This window comes from Hippopotamus amphibius, chromosome 3 (genome assembly GCF_030028045.1).
Source record: "Hippopotamus amphibius kiboko isolate mHipAmp2 chromosome 3, mHipAmp2.hap2, whole genome shotgun sequence".
NCBI classification, from domain to species: Eukaryota; Metazoa; Chordata; class Mammalia; order Artiodactyla; family Hippopotamidae; genus Hippopotamus; species Hippopotamus amphibius.
The window spans coordinates 132,593,812-132,616,547 of record NC_080188.1 but is presented as its reverse complement, the minus strand read 5'-3'; the positions used below and the strand labels follow the sequence as shown (position 1 = coordinate 132,616,547).

Below are 22,736 nucleotides of genomic sequence, written 5' to 3'. Positions count from 1 at the left end.
GGATGGTCTTGACTGAAAAGAAGGCAATCAAGATACCTCTCCCAGAAACTCTGAGCCTCACAAAAACTGGAAGCCTTGGGGGTCTTCAGGTGACTGCTAATGCTAATACAAATGAATATGTCCAGATCTCCGTATGCCCAGATATGAGTCCTAATCTCCAACAGGAACCTTCAGAAAGGTGTCCTGGATGGCCTCCCAAATAGCCCTTGGTAAAGATGGTGCCTCCATCCGATGTGCCTCATTTGATATAAGCTGGCCTCTCTCATTCCCTTCTCCTGGAACTAAAAAGGCCCTGTCCGGCAGAAAACTGGTAGCACCAAGTTAGTTATTCTTGTCCTGTTCTTGCCTAAAGCGACTAGGACTCCAGTGCCATTCTCCCGTGATCCCGGAACGTTGTTCCTTTCCCGCCCGAGCACCACCTCCCCCACGCCCTCATCTAAGCCCTCGAGAAGATGGAGCGAACGGAAGTGGGGCGGCTCAGAGGCTGAGTGGGCGGGTCGGGTGGAGAGAGACACTTCCGCCCCTCACCAACATGGCCGCGGGCCGGGAGTGCGCATGATCAGCTGTCCCTGGAGATACCCGAGTCCGAAGAGGGAGAACACCGTCGGGGGAGATCGCGGCTGCAGCGGCCTTGGCCTGTGAGTGTAGGACACGGCGGGAGTCTGGAGGCTGGGTGGGCCGGCGAGGCAGAGCAGCCTCGACTTTGTTTCCGTTTTTCAGGTTCAGGAACTCCTGGGGCGGAAGCCTTTGTTTTGAGGGAGGGGGCCGTGCCTAGTTCTTTATCTCCTACCCCCTTTTGTGGGTCGAACTCACTCCCCGCCCCCGGGCGCGCACGTCCCCGCCCTCCTGCGCTGCAGCCGCCGGCAGCTGGGCGGGAGATCGCGGGGTCCGCGGAGCCCCCGGCGTCCTCTGCTCGCTCTGCAGAGCAGCGGGGCCTGCGGGTGAGCCCGGCCGCGCTGGCCGGGTCGCGGCCCGGGCTCCTGGGCTCGCGGCTAGCCGGCGCTCAGCTGCCGAGAGCCTACTGGTTGGTGGGCCTGCAGGGAGACGCCGCATTCTCAGGCAAGGTCTAGGCGCCTGATTTCCTTGCGGACTTGATTCTTTTCCCCTTTGTGTCCAGACTTAGCCAGGGCTTTTGCAGGGCCCTGGTACCCTAAGCGTGCACACCACAACACCCTAGCCAGCTTTCCGTGTCTCATACCCCTAATGCTCAGGAAATGCTTCCGGATGTCCAACTAAGATTTGAATAAGTAGCCTGACCCCGTTGCTGGGTACCCTTAGAGGCTGCCCCTGGCTGACAGCTGTGGGCTATAGAGACGCCTCCTGTGCCCTGCCCTCTGTTTCATTGCTTCCTTCTGCTGTCAGCGCTGCCAGCCTTAGAGGGGCACTTCTTCCGCAGGTCTGAGGATGGAGAGGTAGGTGGTCTCGAAACACTGGTGCTACTTCCCCCTCAGGGACTGGAATCTTATTGCAGCGCTACTTCCTCCGGACAGTTTCACTTTCAGTTCCTTTTTTTTTTTCTTTTTCTTTTTTCTTTTTTGGTTAACACTTTGGATAAAAGCTTTCCATGGCTCATCCGCTGAAGATAAAGGTTTGGGGGACCTTATGGGTAGAGAATTTACAAAAACCTTACCCCTTTCTTGTCGGGATTATTTTTATCGCTTTGTACTATATAGCTGTTTCTTTCTGGAGGCATCTGTCTGCACAGCCCTTTGTTTTTCCTGCCCGCCTCCCCCTGCCGCGCCCCCCCCCTCCCCCACCCGGTGTCGGGGTCTTAAGGCAGACATCTCGCAGATGAATTCCTCCCCCATTGTCTCCTCTCTTTCCGAACCCTGAACCTGGAGTTTTCCCCCTTCTTACTGAGGCTCAGTTGATTTGGAGTTGTCACGGCAACATTTTAGCAACTGTGTTGTTCTACAGGAAGCCTTGGTGAATAAAATAGTAGGGGCTTGAAGATGATACATTTGGGCTTTAGGGTCTCGAATGACATAAATCTGGACTCCCCAAAACAAGAGCCCTGTCAGTAGAATGGGGCCCAAGGGCAAAGTCTGGTCTTTATGGTTCCAGAGGTTTTCCAGTGGGTTTCAGGTTTCCCTCTTCTAGATTTGAGGACAGGAATTTCTTGGTGTACTGTATGTGCCTGAGAGGCTGGAAGAAGCGTCAGCTTTCAAAGCTCTGTGTTTCTGGATAACTGTGGTCTAAATATGGCCCTTCCTAATCCCCATGTCATGGCAGATCATAATAACTTTAATAATAATCCACCCAGAAATATGTTGTTTCTCAGTTTTTCAGTATAATTATCCCCTCTCCATCAGGAGATGGAGTGATAATTGGAGAGGCGAGGAACACTCTTTGTAGAGTTGCTTTTTCAATCACTGTAACCAGCCCTTAGCATCAGAATGGAGAAAGCCGATTGTCGCCTGAAAATGACTGTATGTTCCTGAATGTGTCTTCATGGAGCCTGGCTTCTAGAAACAGGGAAGCTTTCAGTTTCCTAGACTCACTAGACTCCCTGATTTCTACCAGGACTTAGCACTCAGACCTGTGAGGCAGGAGATACGAAGACTTCCAAAGAAGGACCAGTTCCTCGGATGTGCCCCCTCACAGAGAGATGAAGGGGTGAGTAAAGAAGAGGTAGGGTCTGGGATGGGAGATGGGAGGACTGGGAGAATGCAAAATGGCTAAAAGCACGGACTGGAGTCAGGCAGACCTAGATTTAGGTCCCAGCTACATCACCTAGCTATGTGATCTGGTTTCCTATTTATAAAATGCAAGTAGTGCTACCTACTCATAGTGCTGTTCTTACTATTAAATAAGATATTGCCTGTTAAGTGCTTAGCTCAGTGCTAGGTAAACACTAGTTCTTGTTATTCTAATCTGACGTGGCACCTGTTGGGAATGCCAATGAGTTTGAGAGCCATATGGTACTGGGCCAGTGAGCTTTTCATTCACTTCTTCCCTTATTCTTTCTTTTGTCCCTTCACAAACAGGCAGCAGAAAACAGCTGAAACAGAAGAGGGGACAGTGCAGATTCAGGAAGGTGAGTGGGAGAAATAGAACTGAGTTGAGACCAAGGGCCCATCGTAGCCTTTCCCCCTACTCCATGGGCCTGTCACCTGTGCACCCTTCTCCTTTTAAATGACATGTAAGTGCAACAGGAGAAAAGCAGTAATGCACAGACTATTCCTTTTAATTCAGGCGCAGTGGCAACTGGGGAGGACCCCACCAGTGTGGCTATCGCCAGCATCCAGTCCGCTGCCACTTTCCCTGACCCCAACGTCAAGTACGTCTTCCGAACTGAAAATGGGGGCCAGGTAAGGGAGGGGGCCAGGTGGCTGCAGGTGTTACCTGGGGTCGGGATTGAGGGAGGTAATTGAACCTGTCATGGGGAGACCTGGTTTGGTGGATGAGGTGAAGATGTGGACTATTTGGGGGATGGGGGTGGAGTATGAGGTTTGGAGTAGAGATTGGTGTGGGGTAGCGGCTATGCAGAAATCTCTGTATGAGGAAAGGAGGGGGAATGGCTAAATATGTGTCTCTGAAGGATTCTTATTTGGGGGTCCCATCCAAGAGAAACTTTATGAGCGGCCCTGGAATCCCTAGCACTTACTCTCTTGGTCTCTCTTCCCCTCCTTCTCCTTTCCTCCCGGCCTCTAGGTGATGTACAGGGTGATCCAGGTGTCTGAGGGGCAGCTGGATGGCCAGACTGAGGGGACTGGCGCCATCAGTGGCTACCCTGCCACTCAATCCATGACCCAGGTACAGGGATGCGGGCTGCAGAGGGGACTAGAGCGCTTGACTAGTTAGATGAAGAAGGGAACCAGTACAGTGGGTGTGGCTAGGAATAGTGAGGCATCTAGGGCTGCCTTGACCCAAAGCACTAGGCTCTCCCTTTCTGGTTGTTTCTCCCTCCCTCCTCCCAAGGGATAGAAGCTGCAGAGTAGTTCATGGGAAGTATCTGACGGTCACTTGTCTCTGTTTTCTTGCTCCCCTTCCCAGGCCGTGATCCAGGGTGCGTTCACGAGTGATGATGCGGTTGACACAGAGGGGACAGCTGCTGAGACGCACTATACGTACTTCCCCAGCACTGCAGTGGGAGATGGGGCAGGGGGTACCACATCGGGGAGTACAGCAGCTGTTGTTACTACCCAGGGCTCAGAGGCACTACTGGGGCAGGCGACCCCTCCTGGCACTGGTGAGATATTATGTGAGGATGCTGGCTGGAGGGGCTAGGATAGGCTGTGGGACGTGGCTGGTGGGCAGTGGGCCTTTACTCATGATCCCTTAATGATCACTAAGACCTGGGCAGGCAGTGAGTCTGGGGCTGCCCTTCCAGCAGGAGGCAGTATGTCCCTGTAAGAGGAGGGTCCCAGGGTCTTGGCCTTAGAGCTCGGTGAGGTTCCTAGTCCTGTGTCCTGACAGAACCTACTCTGCATCTTCACAGGTCAGTTCTTTGTGATGATGTCCCCACAAGAAGTATTGCAAGGAGGAAGCCAGCGCTCTATTGCCCCCAGGACCCACCCTTATTCCCCGTGAGTAACCCTTGTTTCTTCTCATTTACCAGGAATGGTCTTGATTCTTTCCAAATGTGGTGCAATTCCTCACCCCAAACCCCAGTCTCATTTTTTTGACCTTCCCTCACTCTGGCCACTCTGGGCTCTGTTGTTAGGAAGTCAGAAGCTCCCCGAACAACTCGGGATGAGAAACGCAGGGCTCAGCATAATGAAGGTAGGTGTGATCCACAGGTGAAGCTTGGCGCTGCCTGGTGGGATTGGGGACAGCAGTGATGTTGAGGGGAGAGGTTAGGTAAGTTTACCCTGGGGCCTTTGCTGAGTGCTCCCTGAGTCACCTTGTCCTCTACTTTGCCCCACAGTGGAGCGCCGCCGCCGAGACAAGATTAACAACTGGATTGTACAGCTGTCCAAGATCATCCCAGACTGCTCCATGGAGAGCACCAAGTCTGGCCAGGTCATGGAAAGACCCTGGTAGTGGGCAGGATGCCTGAATTCTGTCTCCTGGTATTGTTTCTAGAAATGGTAGAGAGTGGGCACACATGGCAGTAGTCTTTTCCTATCTCTCTCTGAGGTTCCCAAACTCCTGGGAGATGGTATTCCACCATCCTTAAGAGAAAATGAGGTCCAAAGTGTAAACATGCTTTTGGAAATCAAGCCAGGTGTCTTATATCCTAGTCCTCATTTTGTTGGCTTTTTCTTACAGAGTAAAGGTGGGATTCTATCCAAAGCCTGTGATTATATCCAGGAACTTCGGCAGAGTAACCATCGGTTGTCTGAAGAACTGCAGGGGCTTGACCAACTGCAGCTGGACAATGATGTGCTTCGACAGCAGGTCAGATTGCCCTACCCTCAGTATAGCCGCCCCTGACCTCCCCAGCCACTACACTAACCCAGCTTGGGACTCCCTACTTTGTTTTCCATAGAGGGCTTTATCTTTTTCTCCTAACCGGTGGGTGTCTGAGTAAGTTCAGGGACTTGGCTGTGCCAGCTTTTCTACCTATTTCCCTTACTGCCTCTTTCCCATGTCAGGTGGAAGATCTTAAAAACAAGAATCTGCTGCTACGAGCTCAGTTGCGGCACCACGGAGTAGAGGTCGTCATCAAGAGTGATAGCAACTAACTCTGGGGATTCAGGGGCTTTGGGCCCTACACCTCCTTTCAGAGAACTGCAGATAGCCCAGGAGCAACAGGCTAACCTCGTGCCCCTTTCCTTCACTGCCCACTGCTGGCATGGGACTGGGGGGAGTTCAGAAGGCGTGTCTTTGAACGGAGGCCCTGTGATATAGTAGCCTGCAGTGGTGTGAAACACACACGTGAATGTGCACTGACAGCCTCGCCCAACCCCACCATGCAGCCCCTGGGCCCTTGTGCTCTTCTTGCACAATGCATGTGCTGTCTCCGTGCTGGACAATGGACACACTAAACTGGGGGGCTTGCCCTGTGCTTGCTTAGAGTGCCAGCAGAGGGTCTGCTGCCAAGCAGTGCTCTGGCTTGCCCCAGGACTCTGGCGCTTCCACTGGTTCTTCCTTTCCCTGGAGCTCAGAGGTACACCTGAAGACTCTGGGGAACAGGCTTTAGCAAGAAGTGGGGATAGGATGCTTAGCAGTGGCTGCTGCCCCGGGAAGAGGAGGTTGGCCACAAGCAGCTAAGGCCTGTGCAGAAGTCTCTGGAGCCAGGGAGAACAACAGGCAGGGCCCCCTGGGGGCCTTCCACCCCTTGTGGGGACGGTTTTTTTTTTTTTCTTCCTTTTTTTTTTTTAAAGACAAAATGTTCAGAGCCACAGTTGTCTCCTATTTTTCCTCTTTTTGTGGGTGCCAGGGCTGGAGGGAGGGCGCATATTGTGCTTTGACCAGTAAGGGCTGGGCCAAGGTTAGGGTGGGGTGCTGCTCCTGTACTCATGACTCTGAATCCTACTACCTGGGCCAGGCCGGTGTGACGTTGCCCGCCCACGCCTGGGCAATCGCCAGGATGTTTCTAGCCGGCGTGTGGTGTTTGTTAGGGGTACCGGGAACAGGTGCCGCGGGGGCGGTGCGAGAGGCGGTGCCTTCGCTTCCGGTTCCGGCCTCGGCTCTGCTCAGGCTTCGAGAAGGCGGGGAAGATGCTGCAGGCACCCAGCGGGCGGGCGGGGGCCGCATTCCTGAAACTCGCGTTTGCGGCGCGTACCATGGCTGGAGGTACCTGCAGGGGAGACCTGGGACCTCGTGTTGGCCAACACGTGGCCCTCGGAGCGCGAACAGCCCCCTGGTGGAGGTGTACGTGGCGGGAGGCGCGAAGGGGCGTGGCGGAGGGGTCCTCACGCAGCCCCCGCCGGGTTGGGGCGCGGCGGCCCCGCCTTGCAGGCCTGCTCCCCTCAAGGCTCTCGTGCCCCCTTCTTCAGAGCCCAAGGTCTCGCTCCCTGAGCTCCGTTCGCTCCTAGCTTCAGGCCGGGCCCGGCTCATCGACGTGAGATCTCGGGAGGAGGCGGCAGCTGGGACCATCCCTGGGGCGCTAAACATCCCGGGTGAGGGATTGAGACGGAAAGCCCTGGTGGTGGAGTAGAGAGTCCAGGACGGTCTTGGCCAATGGGACCTCACTTAGAATGGCGTGGGGAAAGCACTGGTTATTCCCGTGGCCCCCAGACTTCCCTTAAGAACGGTTCATTGGAGGCATATTCTGGCAGCGGAACTGGTCCTTCCAGTTTGTCGGGATAACAGGCGATGAGGAAGGGGCAGGCCAGCTTCTCAACACGCTTGACCTCCCTAAGGCTGAATGCCTGAGTTCGCCCCGCCCCTCCTCACAAACTAGGGAAGTGGCTTCCATTCAAAGGTTGTGTGGCTGACGTCCCGTGCAGGTAGCCTGTATCTAGTCCTTGAGGTTGGGGGTGGCGGGGAGGGAGCGGTCACCGTGTGTTGTTTTGGGGTCCCCTGGAGAGTTGTTCGACCACAGGACCGGTCCTTCCAGGCCCAACCTTTGAACCTGAGATTGCCGAACTGCCGGCTTTCCATTCTATCCTCCCAGTGTCAGAGCTGCAAAGTGCCCTGCAGATGGAGCCAGCTGCTTTCAAGGCTTTGTACTCCGCAGAGAAGCCAAAACTGGAAGATGAGAATCTCATTTTCTTCTGTCAGAAGGGCAAGCGGGGCTTGCAGGCCACGCAGCTGGCCCGAGGCCTTGGATACAAAGGGTACGAGATGGTGTGGATTGCTGGCTGCGGGGTGACTAGGGACTGCCTCCTGGCCCTGCCCTGCCCTCACCCCTCTTTTTCTCCACAGGGCTCGCAACTACGAAGGGGCCTATAGTGAGTGGTTCCAGAAAGAAGGTTAGGTAGAAGGTGGCTTACTGAATGCTCCCTACCCCCTGCCCACAGCCACCTTAACTAAGAGTGATGAAGGGGCTGACTTGTTGGGTTGGGCACCGAAAGCAACAAATAAAGAGTGTTTAATCAAAGTGTTGGAAGCATTTGTCAGGTGGACTAAAAACAGTTCTAATCTTAATCTAGACTTCAGCCATAGGTCCTTCTTCCAGATTCATCTGCTCCCCCACCCTCATACACCAAAACCAAAACCAAAATGAAAACACCCAACAGGTGGCTGAGAGACTATAATTCACAATCACCTGGTAGTTTGCAAACAACAACAACAACAAAAACCTTGGGCCCCCATCTCAGATTTGGTCTCTAGAGTGGGACCTGGGCATTAGTGGTTTTACGAGCCCCTCAGGTGATTCTAATATGCAATTAGGCTCCAGAACCACTGCTCTAGACCAGAGGGCAGCAAACGATGGCCCTACTTGGCCTTGCTGCCACGACCATTTGTTTACATATTGGCTGTGGCTACTTCTGTGCTAAAATGGCAGAATAGTTGTAACAGAGACTATATGTTCTTTGAAGCCTAAAATTTTTACTATGTAGCCCTTTATAGAGAAAGTGTGCCTACCCTTGCTCTGGATCTTCAGGTCCCCAGCCCCTCAGACTTTGTCACTGGGTTGAGGAAATGAAAGGGCTCTTCCCGGCAGCTGGGTGAAGGAATGGATGCCACTCTTAATTCCTACACGTGTGTGAAGCACAGATTACAGGTATGAGGAGCTCCTCCTGTGCCAGCAGAAAGAGGTCCCAGTTTTTATCAATACTGTTCTCTGATCCCACAGTGGATTTAACAGAATTTAACTGGTAAAAGAAGAAAAGAAAAAGCACAGGCTTACTGAGACAAAATGCAACACTGTACAGTAGGTATGTAACTCCTGTCTAGCATGGTTCATGGTTTAATGCATATCCTTCCAGTCCTTTTAAGTATTTTAGTGGTAGAGTTTTGACTTACAAAGTTTGATTTAAAAATTTTTATTCATTTATTTGTGGAAGAGAAGGTTGAGTCACAGACCCAATTTTCTGATTTTTCAAGTTTCTGGAGAAATTCCTTCAGACATTTCCTGTATTCCTTGCCTTTCTCTCACCTTTTCCTCTTCCCCCTTCTGCCTTTGGGATTGTACCCAGCCCTCATACATCTTTTATCTCACAGTCTACACTGCACACTGTAGAGAATTTTATATTTGTCTGAGCTCTCCACCTCCTTTCACACACCTGTTTCACTCTCTCCCTAACAAGTCACAATTCTGTCACAATACCAAGCCTAGCTGGACATTGTTGGGTCTGGAGATAAAGTTGAAATATATGAAAGAGTCTAGTCTAAGGTCTGGCAAATAATAGGTGTTAGTTACTCTTTCCCCAAATACCCAAATTCCTTTGGTTCTCAGACTAGTTGGGAAATTTTTCCTGGGGTCTAATTTCTTTGAGTCTTAACTGATCTAGTCTTTTTTCCCACCTCAAGTTTTACAGTTTGATTATAGCATTTCTTTTTTTATCGAGGCATTATTAACCTACAATAAAATGCACTGCTTTTTTTTTTTTTTTTAGGCCACATGGCATGTAGGATCTTAGTTCCTTGACCAGGGATCAAACCCATGCCCCCTGCAGTGGAAGCACAGAGTCCCAACCACTGGACCACCAGGGAATTCCCTAAAATGCACTGTTCTTAAATGTTCAGTGCATTGAGTTTTGACAGTTGTGTGATTACTTGTAACAAGCATCCTAAGCAAGCTATAGAACACTGAAATCCCCCACACTTCTCTGGGGCCCTTTTCCACTCAATTCCATCCCTAACCTCTTTCTAGGCAACCATTTTCTGTCTTCTCTCACCTAAAATAGTTTTCTAGCTTCCTTCCTGGCCTGCCAGCCTACACCACTTGCTTTCTTCAGTTTAGCCGACGAGGGTTAGAGAGGGTCCTGGAAGTAAACCGAGCTGGCCCACTAGGTGACCGCAGCCTCTGGCTTGATCATTGTTAAGAGGACATTCCTCTTTCTCCCTCATTAATTCTGTGGTTCGTAATTGTCATAGGCTGTGCCAGCCCATTACCTTGCCCTTCCACATTCTCTTGCCCTTTCCTCATCGCTACCTAGTTCAGCAGGTAATGCTGAAGAGCTGGAGTTTACCAGCTCTCGGTCTTTCCCTTGCCTCCTCTCTCTCACCATACTTTACCCTAGGTTTGTGATGACTGTGTCATCATATCTACTGCATCACGTTTTTCTCCTTTATCTCCCTCAGTGGATTGTGAACTCCTCCAAGACAGGATCTGGCTTTCATTTCCTTACCTCCAGTGCCTGGGACAAGAGTTCTCAGTAGGTGTTCGTTGAGCGTCACTGGCCTCCCCACTTTCAGAATCTTCTAGTTTCAGTCTTTCTGAAACATCACTGCCTGAGCAATGTTAAAATAACGTTTTAATCTTATCAGTCAGCGTTGATCATTTACAGTGGGTCCTTGTTGCCTAGTGGCTCGAGCACGTGTCTTGGCATTTCAAGCAGTCTCTCGCCTGGATCTGCCGTCACCCTGCCTTTTCAAACATACCTTTCAGTGCCAGCTCCCATAGGCTAGTTTCTCTAGTGGCCTAAGTAGACCCTACTGCTTTCTGACCCTGGCCTTTCCTCACCGTTTCCCCCGTTTGGGAAGCTTCCAGCCTCTTTAGTGCCACTCTGAATTTCACAAAAATTAGAAGAATGTATTTGGCAGGATGCTTGCTGTCTTCATCCAGAGGGCTTTTAAACTGAATGTAAAGGGAGAAAAATAACCAGATAAGATTATATAACTGATTCATGAAGGACGGAAGAAACAGGAAAATAAGGTGAATGAGGTGCACACCTCTGTGTAGCCCTTAACACACCGCATTACAACTTATGTGGTTCTTCCCCTTTGGACCGAACTCTTTAAGGGGAGGGACTGTTGATTTCATTTTTGTATGGTCAACAATGAAACCAGAACCTGGCATAAAGGAGGTACACAATAGATGTTGAATTTTTTATTGAGGTCCTTAATAATTCCCAGAGGGGAAAATGCAAGGGGAGAAAGTTGGGAATAATACTCTCGAATGGTATCATGGCATGTTATTATGTAAAGAGCAAAGGCTATGAATCAGAGTTCTGAGTTCCAGTTCTGACTCAGCACTACTTCGTGGTCACTGCAACTTACTTTTTTTTTTTTCAAAGTATTTATTTATTTTTATTTGGTTGTGCCGGGTCTTAGTTGTGAAAGGTGGGCTCTTTAGTTGTGGGATCTAGTTCCCTGACCAGGGATCAAACCTGGGCCCCTTGCATTGGAAGTGCAGAGTCTTAACAACTGTGCCACCAGGGAAGTCCTTGTGAGTTACTTTTTTAAACTATTCCAGTTCTCACTTTCCTTATCTATAAAATGGAGGTTAAAAGACTTATCTCTTTGGATGGTTGTGAAAGTTTACTGGGATAACATATATAAAGTGCCTGCCATTTAAAAACGTGGATTTAGAGATGTATATATGAGTAAACACAAGAAGATAAATAAAATAGCATAGATATCATTGAAACGATGGAAGGGAACTTATGACCGGCAGTGGAAAAGTGTTTGTTTTTTTTTTAAGAAAATATGTTTAATGGAAAAATCGGCAACATAAGTGTACAGCTTGATAACTTTTTACACACTCATTTAACTACAGCTGTGGTCAGAAAACATATGCTATGATTTGAATTATTTAAACCATGTTGAGACTTGCTTTATAGCCAAGTGTATGGTTAATTTTTGTATACGTTCCATGAACACTTGAAAAGAGGGTATATTCTGCAGTTTTGGGGTGCAGTGTTCTGTATGTGTCAGTTAGGCCCAGTTTATTAATTATTTTGTTCAAATCTATAGCTCTACTGATTTCTTTTTTTGTCTGCTTATTCTGTTAGCTACTTATAGAGGTATGATGAAATCTTTCATCATGATTTGGATTTGTCTTTTCTCCCTTTTTTTCTGGCATTTTTACTATATATATTGGAGACTACGTTATTAGATGTTACAGATTTAGAATTGCTATGCTTCCTCCAGAATGGGTCCTTTTCTCATTATGTCCTTCTTTATCTCTGCTGATGCTTCCTACTGTAAAGTCTATTTTGTCTGCTGTTATTATAACTACACCAGCTTCATTTAGGGTAGTATTTACATGGTAATAATAGACCATGTCTCCTGGAATTTGTATTAACCAAAGAAGAAAACACTAAGCCCAATAAGACACAAGAAGTGGACTATAGGAAAGCAGATTTTTTAAATTAAAAGAAAATATCAGTTAAGCTCATAGCCAGAGACTCTAAGGAGAATATGAGTCAACAAAGTTGAGAGTCTTCAGAACCTAGACTTTTTTTTTTTTTTAAATACAGACTGCTCCATAGTAGTTTATATGGGAACACTTTTGTCTTGGGTTTGCACCCATGCAGTTTTATTTGATTTGACATAATCTTGACTTTCTGATGTACGCTTTAATTTTTTTTTAAATTTATTTTATTTATTTTGGCTGTGTTGGGTCTCTTTGCTGCGCACGGGCTTTCTCTTGTGGCGAGCGAGGGGCTACCCTTCATTGTGGTGCATGAGCTTCTCAGTGCGGTGGCTTCTCTTGTTGCAGAGCATGGGCTCCAGGTGCTCGAGCTTCAGTAATTGTGGCACGTGGGCTCTAGAACACAGGCTCAGTAGTTGTGGCACATGGGCTTAGTTGCTCTGCAGCACGTGGGATCTTCCTGGCCCAGGGCTCAAACCTGTGTCCCCTGAATTGGCAGGCAGATTCTTAACCACTGAGTCAACAGGGAAGCCCCCCACTTAAATTTTTTAAAATTAATTTATTTATGTATTGGCTACATTGGGTCTTTGTTGCTGAGAGCGGGCAGGCTTTCTCTAGTTGTGGCAAGCAGGGGCTGCTTTTTGTTGTGGTGCGAGGGCTTCTCACTGCGGTGGCTTCTCTTATTGCGGAGCATGGGCTTTAGACATGAGGACTTCAGTAGTTTCAGTGCATGGGCACAATAGTTGTGGCTTGTGGGCTCTAGAGTGCAGGCTCAGTAGCTGTGGCGCACAGGCTTAGTTGCTCCTCCGCATGTGGGATCTTCCTGGACCAGAGATTGAACCCGTGTCCCCTGCATTGACAGGTGGATTCTTAACCACTGTGCCACCAGGGAAGTCCCCCAGAACCTAGACTTGATAGTCTTTCTCAGTGGGAAGTCCTTCCAGCTCATTCGTTCCACTAGAATTCCCAATCCTAATCATATTCCTCAACCTATCAAGTCCTCCAATTAATTGACCTTACCCAAATTTCACTATTATTTTCCTCATGCCTTTATGTTCTTCCTCATCTAGTTGATTCCATGCATGACTCATCATTATCATCATTCCTTTGCATAACTGGGGCTGAACTTATCAAGAAAATTAAAAATCTATATGAAGAAAATGTTAACACATGATGAAAAGACCTTAAAAGAAGACTTGTACAAAAGAAAAGACTTAAAAGCTTTTTGGATAGGAAGACTCAACTCCATAAATATATCAGTTTAGTTGAAATTAAGAACAGCCAGAAAGCACAGCAAAGGAAACTATAAGCAAGACGAAAAGAGAACCCTCAGAATGGGAGAATATATTTGCAAATGCATCAACAGACAAAGGGTTAATCTCCAAAATATATAAATAGTTCATCTAGCTCAATATCAAAAAAACAACCCCATCAAAAAATGGGCAGAAGACCTAAATAGGCATTTCTCCAAAGAAGATATATGGATGGCCAAGAGGAACATGAAAAGCTGCTCAACATCACTAATTATTAGAGAAATGCAAACAAAACTACAATGAGATATTACCTCACACCAGTGAGAATGGGCATCACCAGAAAATCTACAAATAGTAAATGCTGGAGAGGGTGTGGAGAAAAGGGAACCCTCTTGCAATGTTGGTGGGAATGTAAATTGATACAGCCACTATGGAGAATAGTATGGAGGTTCCTTGCAAAACTAAAAATAGAGGTATCATATGACTCAGCAATCCCACTCCTGGGCAGGTACCCAGAGAACACCATAATTCAAAAAGACACATGCACTCCAGTGTTCACTGCAGCACTATTTACAATAGCCAGGACATGGAAGCAACCTAAATGTCCATCAACAGATGAATGGATAAAACAGATGTGGTACATACATACAATGGAATATTACTCAGCTGTAAAAAGGAATGAAACTGGGACATTTGTAGAGACATGGATGGACCGAGAGACTGTCATACAGAGTGAAGTGAGTCAGAAAGAGAAAAACAAATATCGTATATTAACATATATATGCAGAATGTAGAAAAATGGTACAAATCAAGCGGTTTGCAAGGCAGAAATAGAGACACAGATGTGGAGAACAAACATATGGACACCAAGTAGGGAAAGTGGAGAGGGTTGGGGGGGAATGAATTGGGAGATTGGGATTGCCATATATACATTACTAACAAGAAAAAAAATACCAAATTTTACACTTTAAATATATGCAATTTATTGTATCTTAACTGTATCTCAATAAAAATTCTTAAAAAAAAAAAAGAATAGCCAGAAAAGCTAGAAAAAGAACATCAACAAGGGGGAGCAAGCCCTATCAGCTATTAAAATATATAGTTAATTGTTAGCAATTGGATAGATGGGTTCCAAACCCCACACTATGTACCAAGATAAATTTCAAAGATTTTAAGTAAAAATGGAAACTATCAAGAAGAATTATTTCATTATTTAAAAGTGGGGGGACTTCCAAGGTGGCGCAGTGGTTAAGAATCTGTCTGCCAATGCAGGAGACACAGGTTCAAGCCCTGGGGCGAGAAGATCCCACATGCCGCAGAGCAACTAAGCCCATGTGCCACAACTACTGAGCCCATGTGCTGCAACTATTGAAGCCTTCACACCTAGAGCCCATGCTCTGCAACAAGAGAAGCCACTGCAATGAGAAGCCCATGCACCACAACAAAGAGTAGCCCCCACTCTCCACAACAAGAGAAAGCCCATGAGCAGCAACAAAGACCCAACACAGCCAATAAATAAATAAATAAATAAATAAATAAATTAACTAATAAAAAAAATAAAAGTGGGGAAGATATCTCTAGCTTTGGTTAATACAAAACAAGCAAGCCTCTGTGTGGTAAAAACAAAAACAAACATCATGCAAGTCAAGTTGAAAGACAAACAGCAAGGGACTTCCTTGGTGGTCCAGTGGCTAAGACTCCGTGCTTCCAATGCAGGGGGTGTGGGTTTGATCTCTGGTCAGGACACTAAGATCCCACATGCTGTGGGGCCAAAAACAAACAAAACAAAAGCAAAGACAAATGGCAAACTAGGAGAATAATTCAAATCATAGCATACACAAAGGGCTAATTCCTGGAGTATATAAAGAGCTCTTACAAATGGATACGAAAAAGACAACCATCCCAATGAGAAAGTGGGCAAAACAAATTGAGACAGTTCACAGAATACACATGATTCTTAAACCTACAGGGATGGTCAGCTTACTCATAAGAAATATAAATTGGACTTCTCTGGTGGTGTAGTGGTTAAGAATCTGCCTGCCAATGCAGGGGACACGGGTTCGATCCCTGGTCCATGAAGATCCCCCATGCTGAGGAGCAACTAAGCCCGTGTGCCACAACTACTGAGCCCTCATGCTGCAACTACTGAAGCCGGTGTTCCTAGAGCCTGTGCTCTGCAACAAGAGAGGCCACCTCAATGAGAAGCCCGAGCCTTGCAACGAAGGGTAGCCCCCATTTTCTGCAACTAGAGAGAAAGCCTGCGCACAGCAACAAAGACCCAAGGCAACCAAAAAAAAAGAAAAAAAGAAAAAAAAGATACAAATTAAAACTAAACTGAAGTTTCAATTTACATTTATCATTTTAGAAAAATTTAGATGCTTGATAAAACAATTTTAGCAGGACTGTGGGAAAATAGATATGCTAATAGATTATGTAAATATAAATTGGTACAGCCTCTGTGGAGGGCAATTTGTCAATATCAATCAAAATAATAACCTCATATATCCTCAGACCCAGCATTCACGCTTCTGGAGATTTATCGTACCAATAACCTTGCATCTGTGTGAAATGATATATGTGTGTGTTTATTCATTTCCTTATTTTATTTAATTATTTTTTGGCCACGCAGCATGCAGGGATCTTAGTTCCCTGAGCAGGGACTGAACCTGTGCCTCCTGCAGTGGAAGCGCAGAGTCTTAACCACTGGGCCTCCAGGGAAGGCCCTCATTACCTTATTTATATTAGTAAAAGACTGGAAGCAATCCAGGTATCTGTAAGTTAAAACTGGCTAAACAACATTATAAGTATACAATAGAATATTATGTAGCTATAAAAAAGAATGAGGAAACAGTGCATTTGCGAAGGATCTCTAAGACGTCTTTTTGTCAGGTGAAAAAAATGTAGTATGCTATCTTTTGTGTAAAAAAAATGTAAGATAATATGAATACATGTTTATAATTGCTTATATGAGCAAAAAGAAACTCTGGAAAGACAGAGAGAATTAGTAAAATGCCACTCCCTCGAACACCTCTTTAGCATCCCTGCTGCTTTCTCCATCCACTTGCTTAGGAAAATCCCAACTATGGTCTAACTCAGCTAACCACTTCTGCTTTTCCTGCAGTTGAACAGCTGGAGTAAAACTCACACCAGCTTGACTGGTCTCTCTTTACATTCCTGTCCAAAATATCTAGGCACTTGATACTGCTCACCAGTCCTAATACACTTCCCTGGTACGTTCGGTTTCTGTCTCTGTGTCTCCCCACTGCATCTCTTTTTGATCGCCTAAGCTTCCCTTTTTCCTCTGTACTTTTAGCTAATGACTTTACCTCATACTCCAGAGAACAGAAGTCAGACTGAATTTTTATTATATTGACACCAACAGATGTACCCATTGTACCATAGACGTCCCTCACATCATGAAGGACGGTTGTCTCTGCTTCTGACCCTCAACATGGGCTCTGGATCCCATCTCCTCTCTCCTCAAGAACTTGGTAGTGCAACTACCCCCTCTTTTCCATACAGCATTAATTTTTTCCTTTCTACTGGATCATTGCCATTAGCAAACAATCATTTCCATGTAAACAAAATACCTGCTCTGCCTTCATCCAGCACCTTTGCAGCTGCTGCTCCTTTTACCTGCTGCACTTCTTGGCAAAATCTCTTGAACTGCCTGTAGTCAGAGTCTGTATTTCCTCAATTTACATTCCCTCCTCAGCCCACTCCATGTAGGTTTTATTGCCTACTCCACTACTCCATTGAAACTTCTTTCTAGGTGACCCACGAGCAATGTACAGGGATTAAATATTAGATATAGGTGACCCTGGGAAGGGGGTGTGCCTTTGGCCTAGGTGCCTCTCTTTGGTGGAGGCAATTCCCAAAGAGGCCAACAGCTGGGGAAATTATTCTTCATTTCTGAAGGGGAGTCTGGGTAGCACATCACAGCATCAGTACAGTATGTTTGTATGTGCAGAAAACTCTACATTCCAAAAAGGATAAAAGAAAAAAAACAAATGTCAGGGCTAAGGGAACACTGAATAGCCTAGTCAGATGAAGTCAGGATAAAGTCGGATGAAATGAGGAATGCATGTCAATTTTTGGACTTGGATGGCAAATTTGGGCTTGGTCTTCCTAGAGACTAAAGCAAAATGACTAAGAAGATCAATTATAAAATGAAAGGTATCCATGTGACCAACATATGACAGAAACACAACATCTCTCAACAGGAACCTCTGGAAATAATACCTAGAGTGCTATCAGTGTACTATGTATGCCAGCTTGGAAAGAGGTCACTTGAGGATTCTGTTTTCAGCTCTGTCCTTGTTCAATGTTTTTATTAACTTACTGAATTGGGTCATAGACACCATGTATATGAAATTTGCATATAACACAGATTCAGGTGCAACTGCTAATACACTGGATGACAGAATCAAGATTTATATTTAATATTCCCTTCCAGAATTTTCTACTTTATAGACAAACTCACCAGTCTGAAGTTTACAAAATCTGGCTGTTAAAAAAAGACTACAGGATTTCCCTGGTGGCACAGTGGTTAACAATCTGCCTGCCAATGCAGGGGACACAGGTTCGATCCCTGGGGTGGGAAGATCCCACAGGCCTTGGAGCAACTAAACCTGTGCACCATGACTACTGAGTCTGTGCTCTAGAGCCCTTGAGCCACAACTATTGAGCCCATGTGCCACAACTACTGAAGCCCGAGTGCCTAGAGCCCGTGATCTGCATCAAGAGAAGCCACTGCAATGAGAAGCCTGAGCAGCACAACGAAGAGTTGCCCCTGCTCGCCACAACTAGAGAAAGCCCTTGTACAGCAACGAAGACCCAATGCAGCCATAAATAAATAAATAATCAATAGAAATTAAAAAAAGACTACAGAAAACAAATGTCAATGATAATGAAATTTTAAAATTTAAAATTTATTATTTATTTAATCGACTTTATGGGAAAAGGAACCTGGTGAATATTAAATTGTTTGCATGCCCTAAAATTACTTTCCTGCTTTGTAAATATTAATATATACGTAAATATTTTGTATAGAAATAACTGGAATGAATGTTATTTGTATTTACTTTAATCATTAACATTATTACATGTATACTTTTCCATATATTAATTCATTTTCAAAACAAGAGATATGAAATTGAGGGATTTCCCTGGTGGTCCAGTGAGTAAGACTCCACATTCCTAATGCAGGGGGCCTGGGTTCAATCCCTGGATGGGGAACTAGATTCCACATGCATGCCGCAACTAAAAGTTCCAGTGCTGCGACTAAGAAGTCCACACACCGTAACTAAAGATCCTGGCATGCTGCAACTAAGACCCAGCACAGCCAAAATAAGTAAATAAATAAATAAATATTTACCAAAAAAAAAAATTGAGTGGGTATAAATGCTAAATGTACTTTGGTTTAAAACAATTGTATAAACATAGTATGTGAGACCTGATTTAATAGTAGTCCAAATGCAAATAAAAGGCTTATGGGTTTTAGTTTGCTGTACATTGACTATAAACACCTTAATAGTTATAATAATTTAATGATATTAGTTAATAATTCTATAATATTAATAAATATCATACTTGCAAATACATTTTAAAAAATTGAAGTATAATTGATTTACAATATTATTAGTTTTAGATGTATAGCATAGTGATTCAATATTTTTATAGATTATGCTCCATTTAAAGTTATTACAAAATAATGGCTGTATTTCCCGGTGCTGTACATTATATCTTTGTTGCTTGTCTATTTTATACATAATAGTCTGTATCTCTGAATCCCATACCCCTATCTTGCCTGCCTTCCCTCTCCCCACTAGTATCCACTAGTTTGTTTTCTATATCTGTGAGTCTGTTTTGATATAAACTTTGTTTTATTTTTCAGATTGCACATGTAATAACATATAGTATTTATCTTTCTCTGTTTGAGTTATTTCACTAAGCATAATATTCTCCATGTCCATCCCAGTTGTTGCAAACGGCAGAATTTCTTTTTTCTCGTGGCTGAGTAGTATTCCATTGTGTGTGTGTATGTGTGTGTGTGTGTGTGTGTGTGTATCAATCACATCTTTATCCATTCACCTGTTGGTGGACACTTAGGTTGCTTCCATATCTTGGCTATTGTAAATAATGCTGCTATAAATACTGGGATGCATGTATCTTTTCAAATTAGTTCTTCTGCTATACACCCAGGAGTGGAATTGCTGGATCGTATGATAGTTCTACTTTTAGTTTTTTGAGGAACTTCCAGACTGGCTGCATCAATTTACATTACCAACAGCGTACAAGGGTTCCCTTTTTCTGCACATCCTTGCCAACATTTGTTATTCGTAGATGTTTTGATAATAGCCGTTCTGACAGGTGTGAGGTGATATCTCATTGTGGTTTTGATTTGCATTTCTCTAATAATTATTGATGTTGGGCATCTTCTCATATGCCTGTTAGCCATCTGTTATGTCTTCTTTGGGAAATTGTCTATCTGGGCTGTTTTAAAATTAGGTTGTTTATTTATTTATTTTTTGATATTAAGTTGTATGAGCTGTTTATATATTTTGGATATTAACCCCTTATGCATCGTATCATCTGCAAATAATATTTTCTCCCATTCAGTAGACTGTCTTTTCCTTTTGTCGATGGTTTCCTTTATTGTGCTAAAGCTTATAAGTTTAGTAAGGTCTCATTTGTTTATTTTTACTTTTATTTCTTTTGCCTTAGGAGACAGATCCAAAAAAATATTGCTACGATTTATGTCGAAGAGTGTTCTGCCTATGTTCTCTTCTAGGTCTTTAATCCATTTTGAGTTTATTTTTAATATGGTGTGAGGAAATGTTCTAATTTCATTCTTTTAAGTGTAGCTGTCCAGTTTTCCCAGCACCACTTATTGAAGAGATTGTCTTTTCTCCATTGTATATTCTTGCCTCCTTTGTTGTAGATTAATTGACCATAAGTGTGTGGGTTGCAAATGCATTCTTAGACTGTAAATAAGAGTGATGAAAATAACTACCATTTCAGTACTTAAAATGTATCATGCCCTGTGCTAAGCATAGTACATCAATTATATTATTTAATTCTTATTTTGCCATACAGTAAGTCATATTACCACCATCTTTACTACCTTCTGGGTGGAGAAAGTTTCAGAGAGATGTGAGCTGGCCAAAGGCAGATAGCTAGATTGGGGAACTGGGTTTGAACTTAGTCCTGTCCATCCCATAGAAAGAGAGTTTCTCCAGTGCCTAGTTCAGTTCTTGGTACAGTAATAAACAAGGGGTTATCCAGAGAACTGAGATTAGTTGGGGGTGCCATGTAAATCTGTGCCATTTTATAAGCAGATAAGTTAGGGGGTCCCCAGAGAAAGAGACTAGGAATGGCTTTCATGACATAAGAGAAGCCATTTTGGCCTAAGCCACTGTGTGATCTAAGCCTGGCCGCACTGCTTGCCCATGAACAGTCTCAGTAATTAACGATCTTAAGGAAACAAAGGAATGCAGGCACAGAGAAAAAGCAGTCAAACAATAGTGCAGTGATAAAGCAGAGTCCTAGTTCCTCCTCAGGGGATATACATAATAATATATCCCTGGGTTCTGCAGGAACTAAGGCTCCCACCCAGGTGGAGGATGGAATGATATTGACCATTCTGACTTCACTCAGCTAAAGCTTGGAGTCTGTTGATCTTCGCCCCGATTCTATGCTGAGACGTCTGCTCAAGCCCCTTCATGAATAAGCTTAAGCCCCTTATGGTAAAAGTTCCCCAGTTCTGCTGTTCAGGGAGATGCTGCTTTGGGAGAGATCTCCGGTATTCTCCTTACTTGCTGCAAGTAATAATAAATCCTTCCTTCTCCCCATCTTTGGCTTGGTCGTGTCTATTGGCTTGACACCCACTAAGAGGCGAACCCAGTTTTCAGCTAACAGTATGAAGACTATTTGAAGGATAGTTTAGCTTGGAGAAAGAAAGGAGCTCATAATAAGTATCTTAAAACACTTAAAGGAAGGACTGTCATTGGTAGAGAATAATGATACATTTTGTGTAACTCCAGAGAGCAGTGTCTGATTACAGGAGGCATATTCCAATTTTGTTGAAAGGATATTTTTACCAATTAAGGGTTGTGAAAAAAGGGAGTTCCCTGGTGGTCCAGTGGTTAGGATTCAGTGCTTTCACTGCTGTGGTCTGGGTTCAATCTCTGGTTGGGGAACGGAGATCCCACGAGCATGCGACATGACACAAACAGAGAGGGTGAGACAGAGAGAGAGGGAATTTTTAGAAGAGTTTAACCAGAGGAGGTTTAAACTCTTGGTGGTTGTATTGGCCTTTCTGTGAAGGGTGAGAGGATGACCTAAATGACATCTAAGATGACCCTTCTACCCTTCTAAGACTGAGCAGTGTCAGAGTTCCTTTAAACCCCTGCTCAAGTTCCCCCATCTTAAAATGTTCTCTGACAATCACAGCCCAGAGTGACTGATCCCTTCTCTAAGCTCTTCTCTCTGCTCCTCTCTACTCTCATACTTCATTTCATGTGTATGTCTCTCTCTCTCCAAGACTTTAAGCTCCTTTGAGGGTAAAGAACAGAGCTTTGCAAGTGGCAGGCACCCAAATATTTGTTTCAGTTTAGTAACCCGAAGTTTCTCTTTTGGTTACATATTGCCCTGTTTCCTGTATTACTCTTGGAAGTCGATTATAAGCAACTTGAAGCCAGGGACTGCAGTTTATATTTACTTGTATTCCCCACAGCCCCATAGGTGCTTGATAAACACTGCTTTAAGCTGGGTGAAACCACAAGAAGACTTTTGGCTCAAAGGAAAGTGAACAAAGGTAAAAGAAGCGAAAGGTCAAAGAGTATCACTGTTTTGGATACAAGTATGGACTTCCTTGCAATGAGATAAGGTTCAGGAAGTTTTACCACAGGCAACCTGGATATACTAAGATCACAAAATAAAATCATTATAAAATAGAAACTAGAAATAGTAAAGGTGTTCAGCACGAGTTTCAATTAAAAATGATGTAACAATATAAATATTAACAGAAAGCTTGAGTATCAACATAGCCTATATAGAAAGAGGGTTTAGTCAGCACCCAACTGTTAGTCACAGTGAGAAGATAATTCTGAGACGCAGGGCTCTGCTGACTGATTAAACATGTGCAAAGGACATATGCACAGTCACTCACAGTGATGTTTATAGAGTGTCTGTAGGTCGGTTTGTATTATCTGAGTGTGTTTGGTAACGTGATTCTGCTTTTCCCACTATTGAGCTGAGCGCTCATTTCCCCTCTTTTCCTTTTCCTCCTCTCAGCGCAGCCTTGAATGCTGCGAATAGAGCGGACGGAAGAACACAGCTTGGGGTAGCGGCAAGGTATCACTCCCCACTTCTCTCCTGGTCTT

General features: G+C 45.0%; 2 protein-coding genes across 6 annotated transcripts; both read left to right on the top strand.

Annotated features, from left to right (window-relative positions):
• The first annotated feature begins 523 nt into the window (after positions 1 to 523).
• Positions 524 to 6,290, top strand: USF1 (upstream transcription factor 1). Of its 4 annotated transcripts, none has more exons than XM_057728662.1 (11): positions 524 to 638; positions 2,524 to 2,616; positions 2,988 to 3,037; positions 3,196 to 3,311; positions 3,655 to 3,756; positions 3,997 to 4,009; positions 4,442 to 4,529; positions 4,667 to 4,725; positions 4,871 to 4,965; positions 5,215 to 5,343; positions 5,541 to 6,290. In XM_057728662.1, the coding sequence occupies exons 2-11, from the start codon at positions 2,609 to 2,611 to the stop codon at positions 5,628 to 5,630; spliced, it is 750 nt and encodes a 249-aa protein (XP_057584645.1). In that variant the 5' UTR covers positions 524 to 638; positions 2,524 to 2,608; the 3' UTR covers positions 5,631 to 6,290. The 4 variants fall into 4 exon arrangements, with proteins under 4 accessions (XP_057584645.1, XP_057584643.1, XP_057584646.1 ...); XM_057728660.1 differs by having other exon boundaries at positions 3,997 to 4,192; XM_057728663.1 differs by lacking the exons at positions 4,667 to 4,725; positions 4,871 to 4,965 and having other exon boundaries at positions 3,997 to 4,192.
• Positions 6,291 to 6,425: 135 nt separating this feature from the next.
• On the top strand, positions 6,426 to 7,925 carry TSTD1 (thiosulfate sulfurtransferase like domain containing 1). Of its 2 annotated transcripts, XM_057728665.1 has the most exons (4): positions 6,426 to 6,684; positions 6,888 to 7,010; positions 7,508 to 7,670; positions 7,759 to 7,925. In XM_057728665.1, the coding sequence occupies exons 1-4, from the start codon at positions 6,609 to 6,611 to the stop codon at positions 7,808 to 7,810; spliced, it is 414 nt and encodes a 137-aa protein (XP_057584648.1). In that variant the 5' UTR covers positions 6,426 to 6,608; the 3' UTR covers positions 7,811 to 7,925. The 2 variants fall into 2 exon arrangements, with proteins under 2 accessions (XP_057584648.1, XP_057584649.1); XM_057728666.1 differs by lacking the exon at positions 6,888 to 7,010.
• The last annotated feature ends 14,811 nt before the right edge of the window (positions 7,926 to 22,736 follow it).

What these genes read in the sequence shown, in the direction of transcription:
- USF1 (XM_057728660.1), top strand. An exon ending in GAACTGAAAATGGGGGCCAG is followed by an intron (nt 3,312 to 3,654) that starts GTAAGGGAGGGG and finishes CCCGGCCTCTAG; the next exon opens with GTGATGTACAGGGTGATCCA. An exon ending in ATGATGTGCTTCGACAGCAG is followed by an intron (nt 5,344 to 5,540) that starts GTCAGATTGCCC and finishes TTCCCATGTCAG; the next exon opens with GTGGAAGATCTTAAAAACAA.
- TSTD1 (XM_057728665.1), top strand. Translation starts at nt 6,609, where the DNA reads ATGCTGCAGGCACCCAGCGGGCGGGCGGGGGCCGCATTCCTGAAACTC. An exon ending in GGCGCGTACCATGGCTGGAG is followed by an intron (nt 6,685 to 6,887) that starts GTACCTGCAGGG and finishes CCCCTTCTTCAG; the next exon opens with AGCCCAAGGTCTCGCTCCCT. An exon ending in CGAGGCCTTGGATACAAAGG is followed by an intron (nt 7,671 to 7,758) that starts GTACGAGATGGT and finishes TTTTCTCCACAG; the next exon opens with GGCTCGCAACTACGAAGGGG.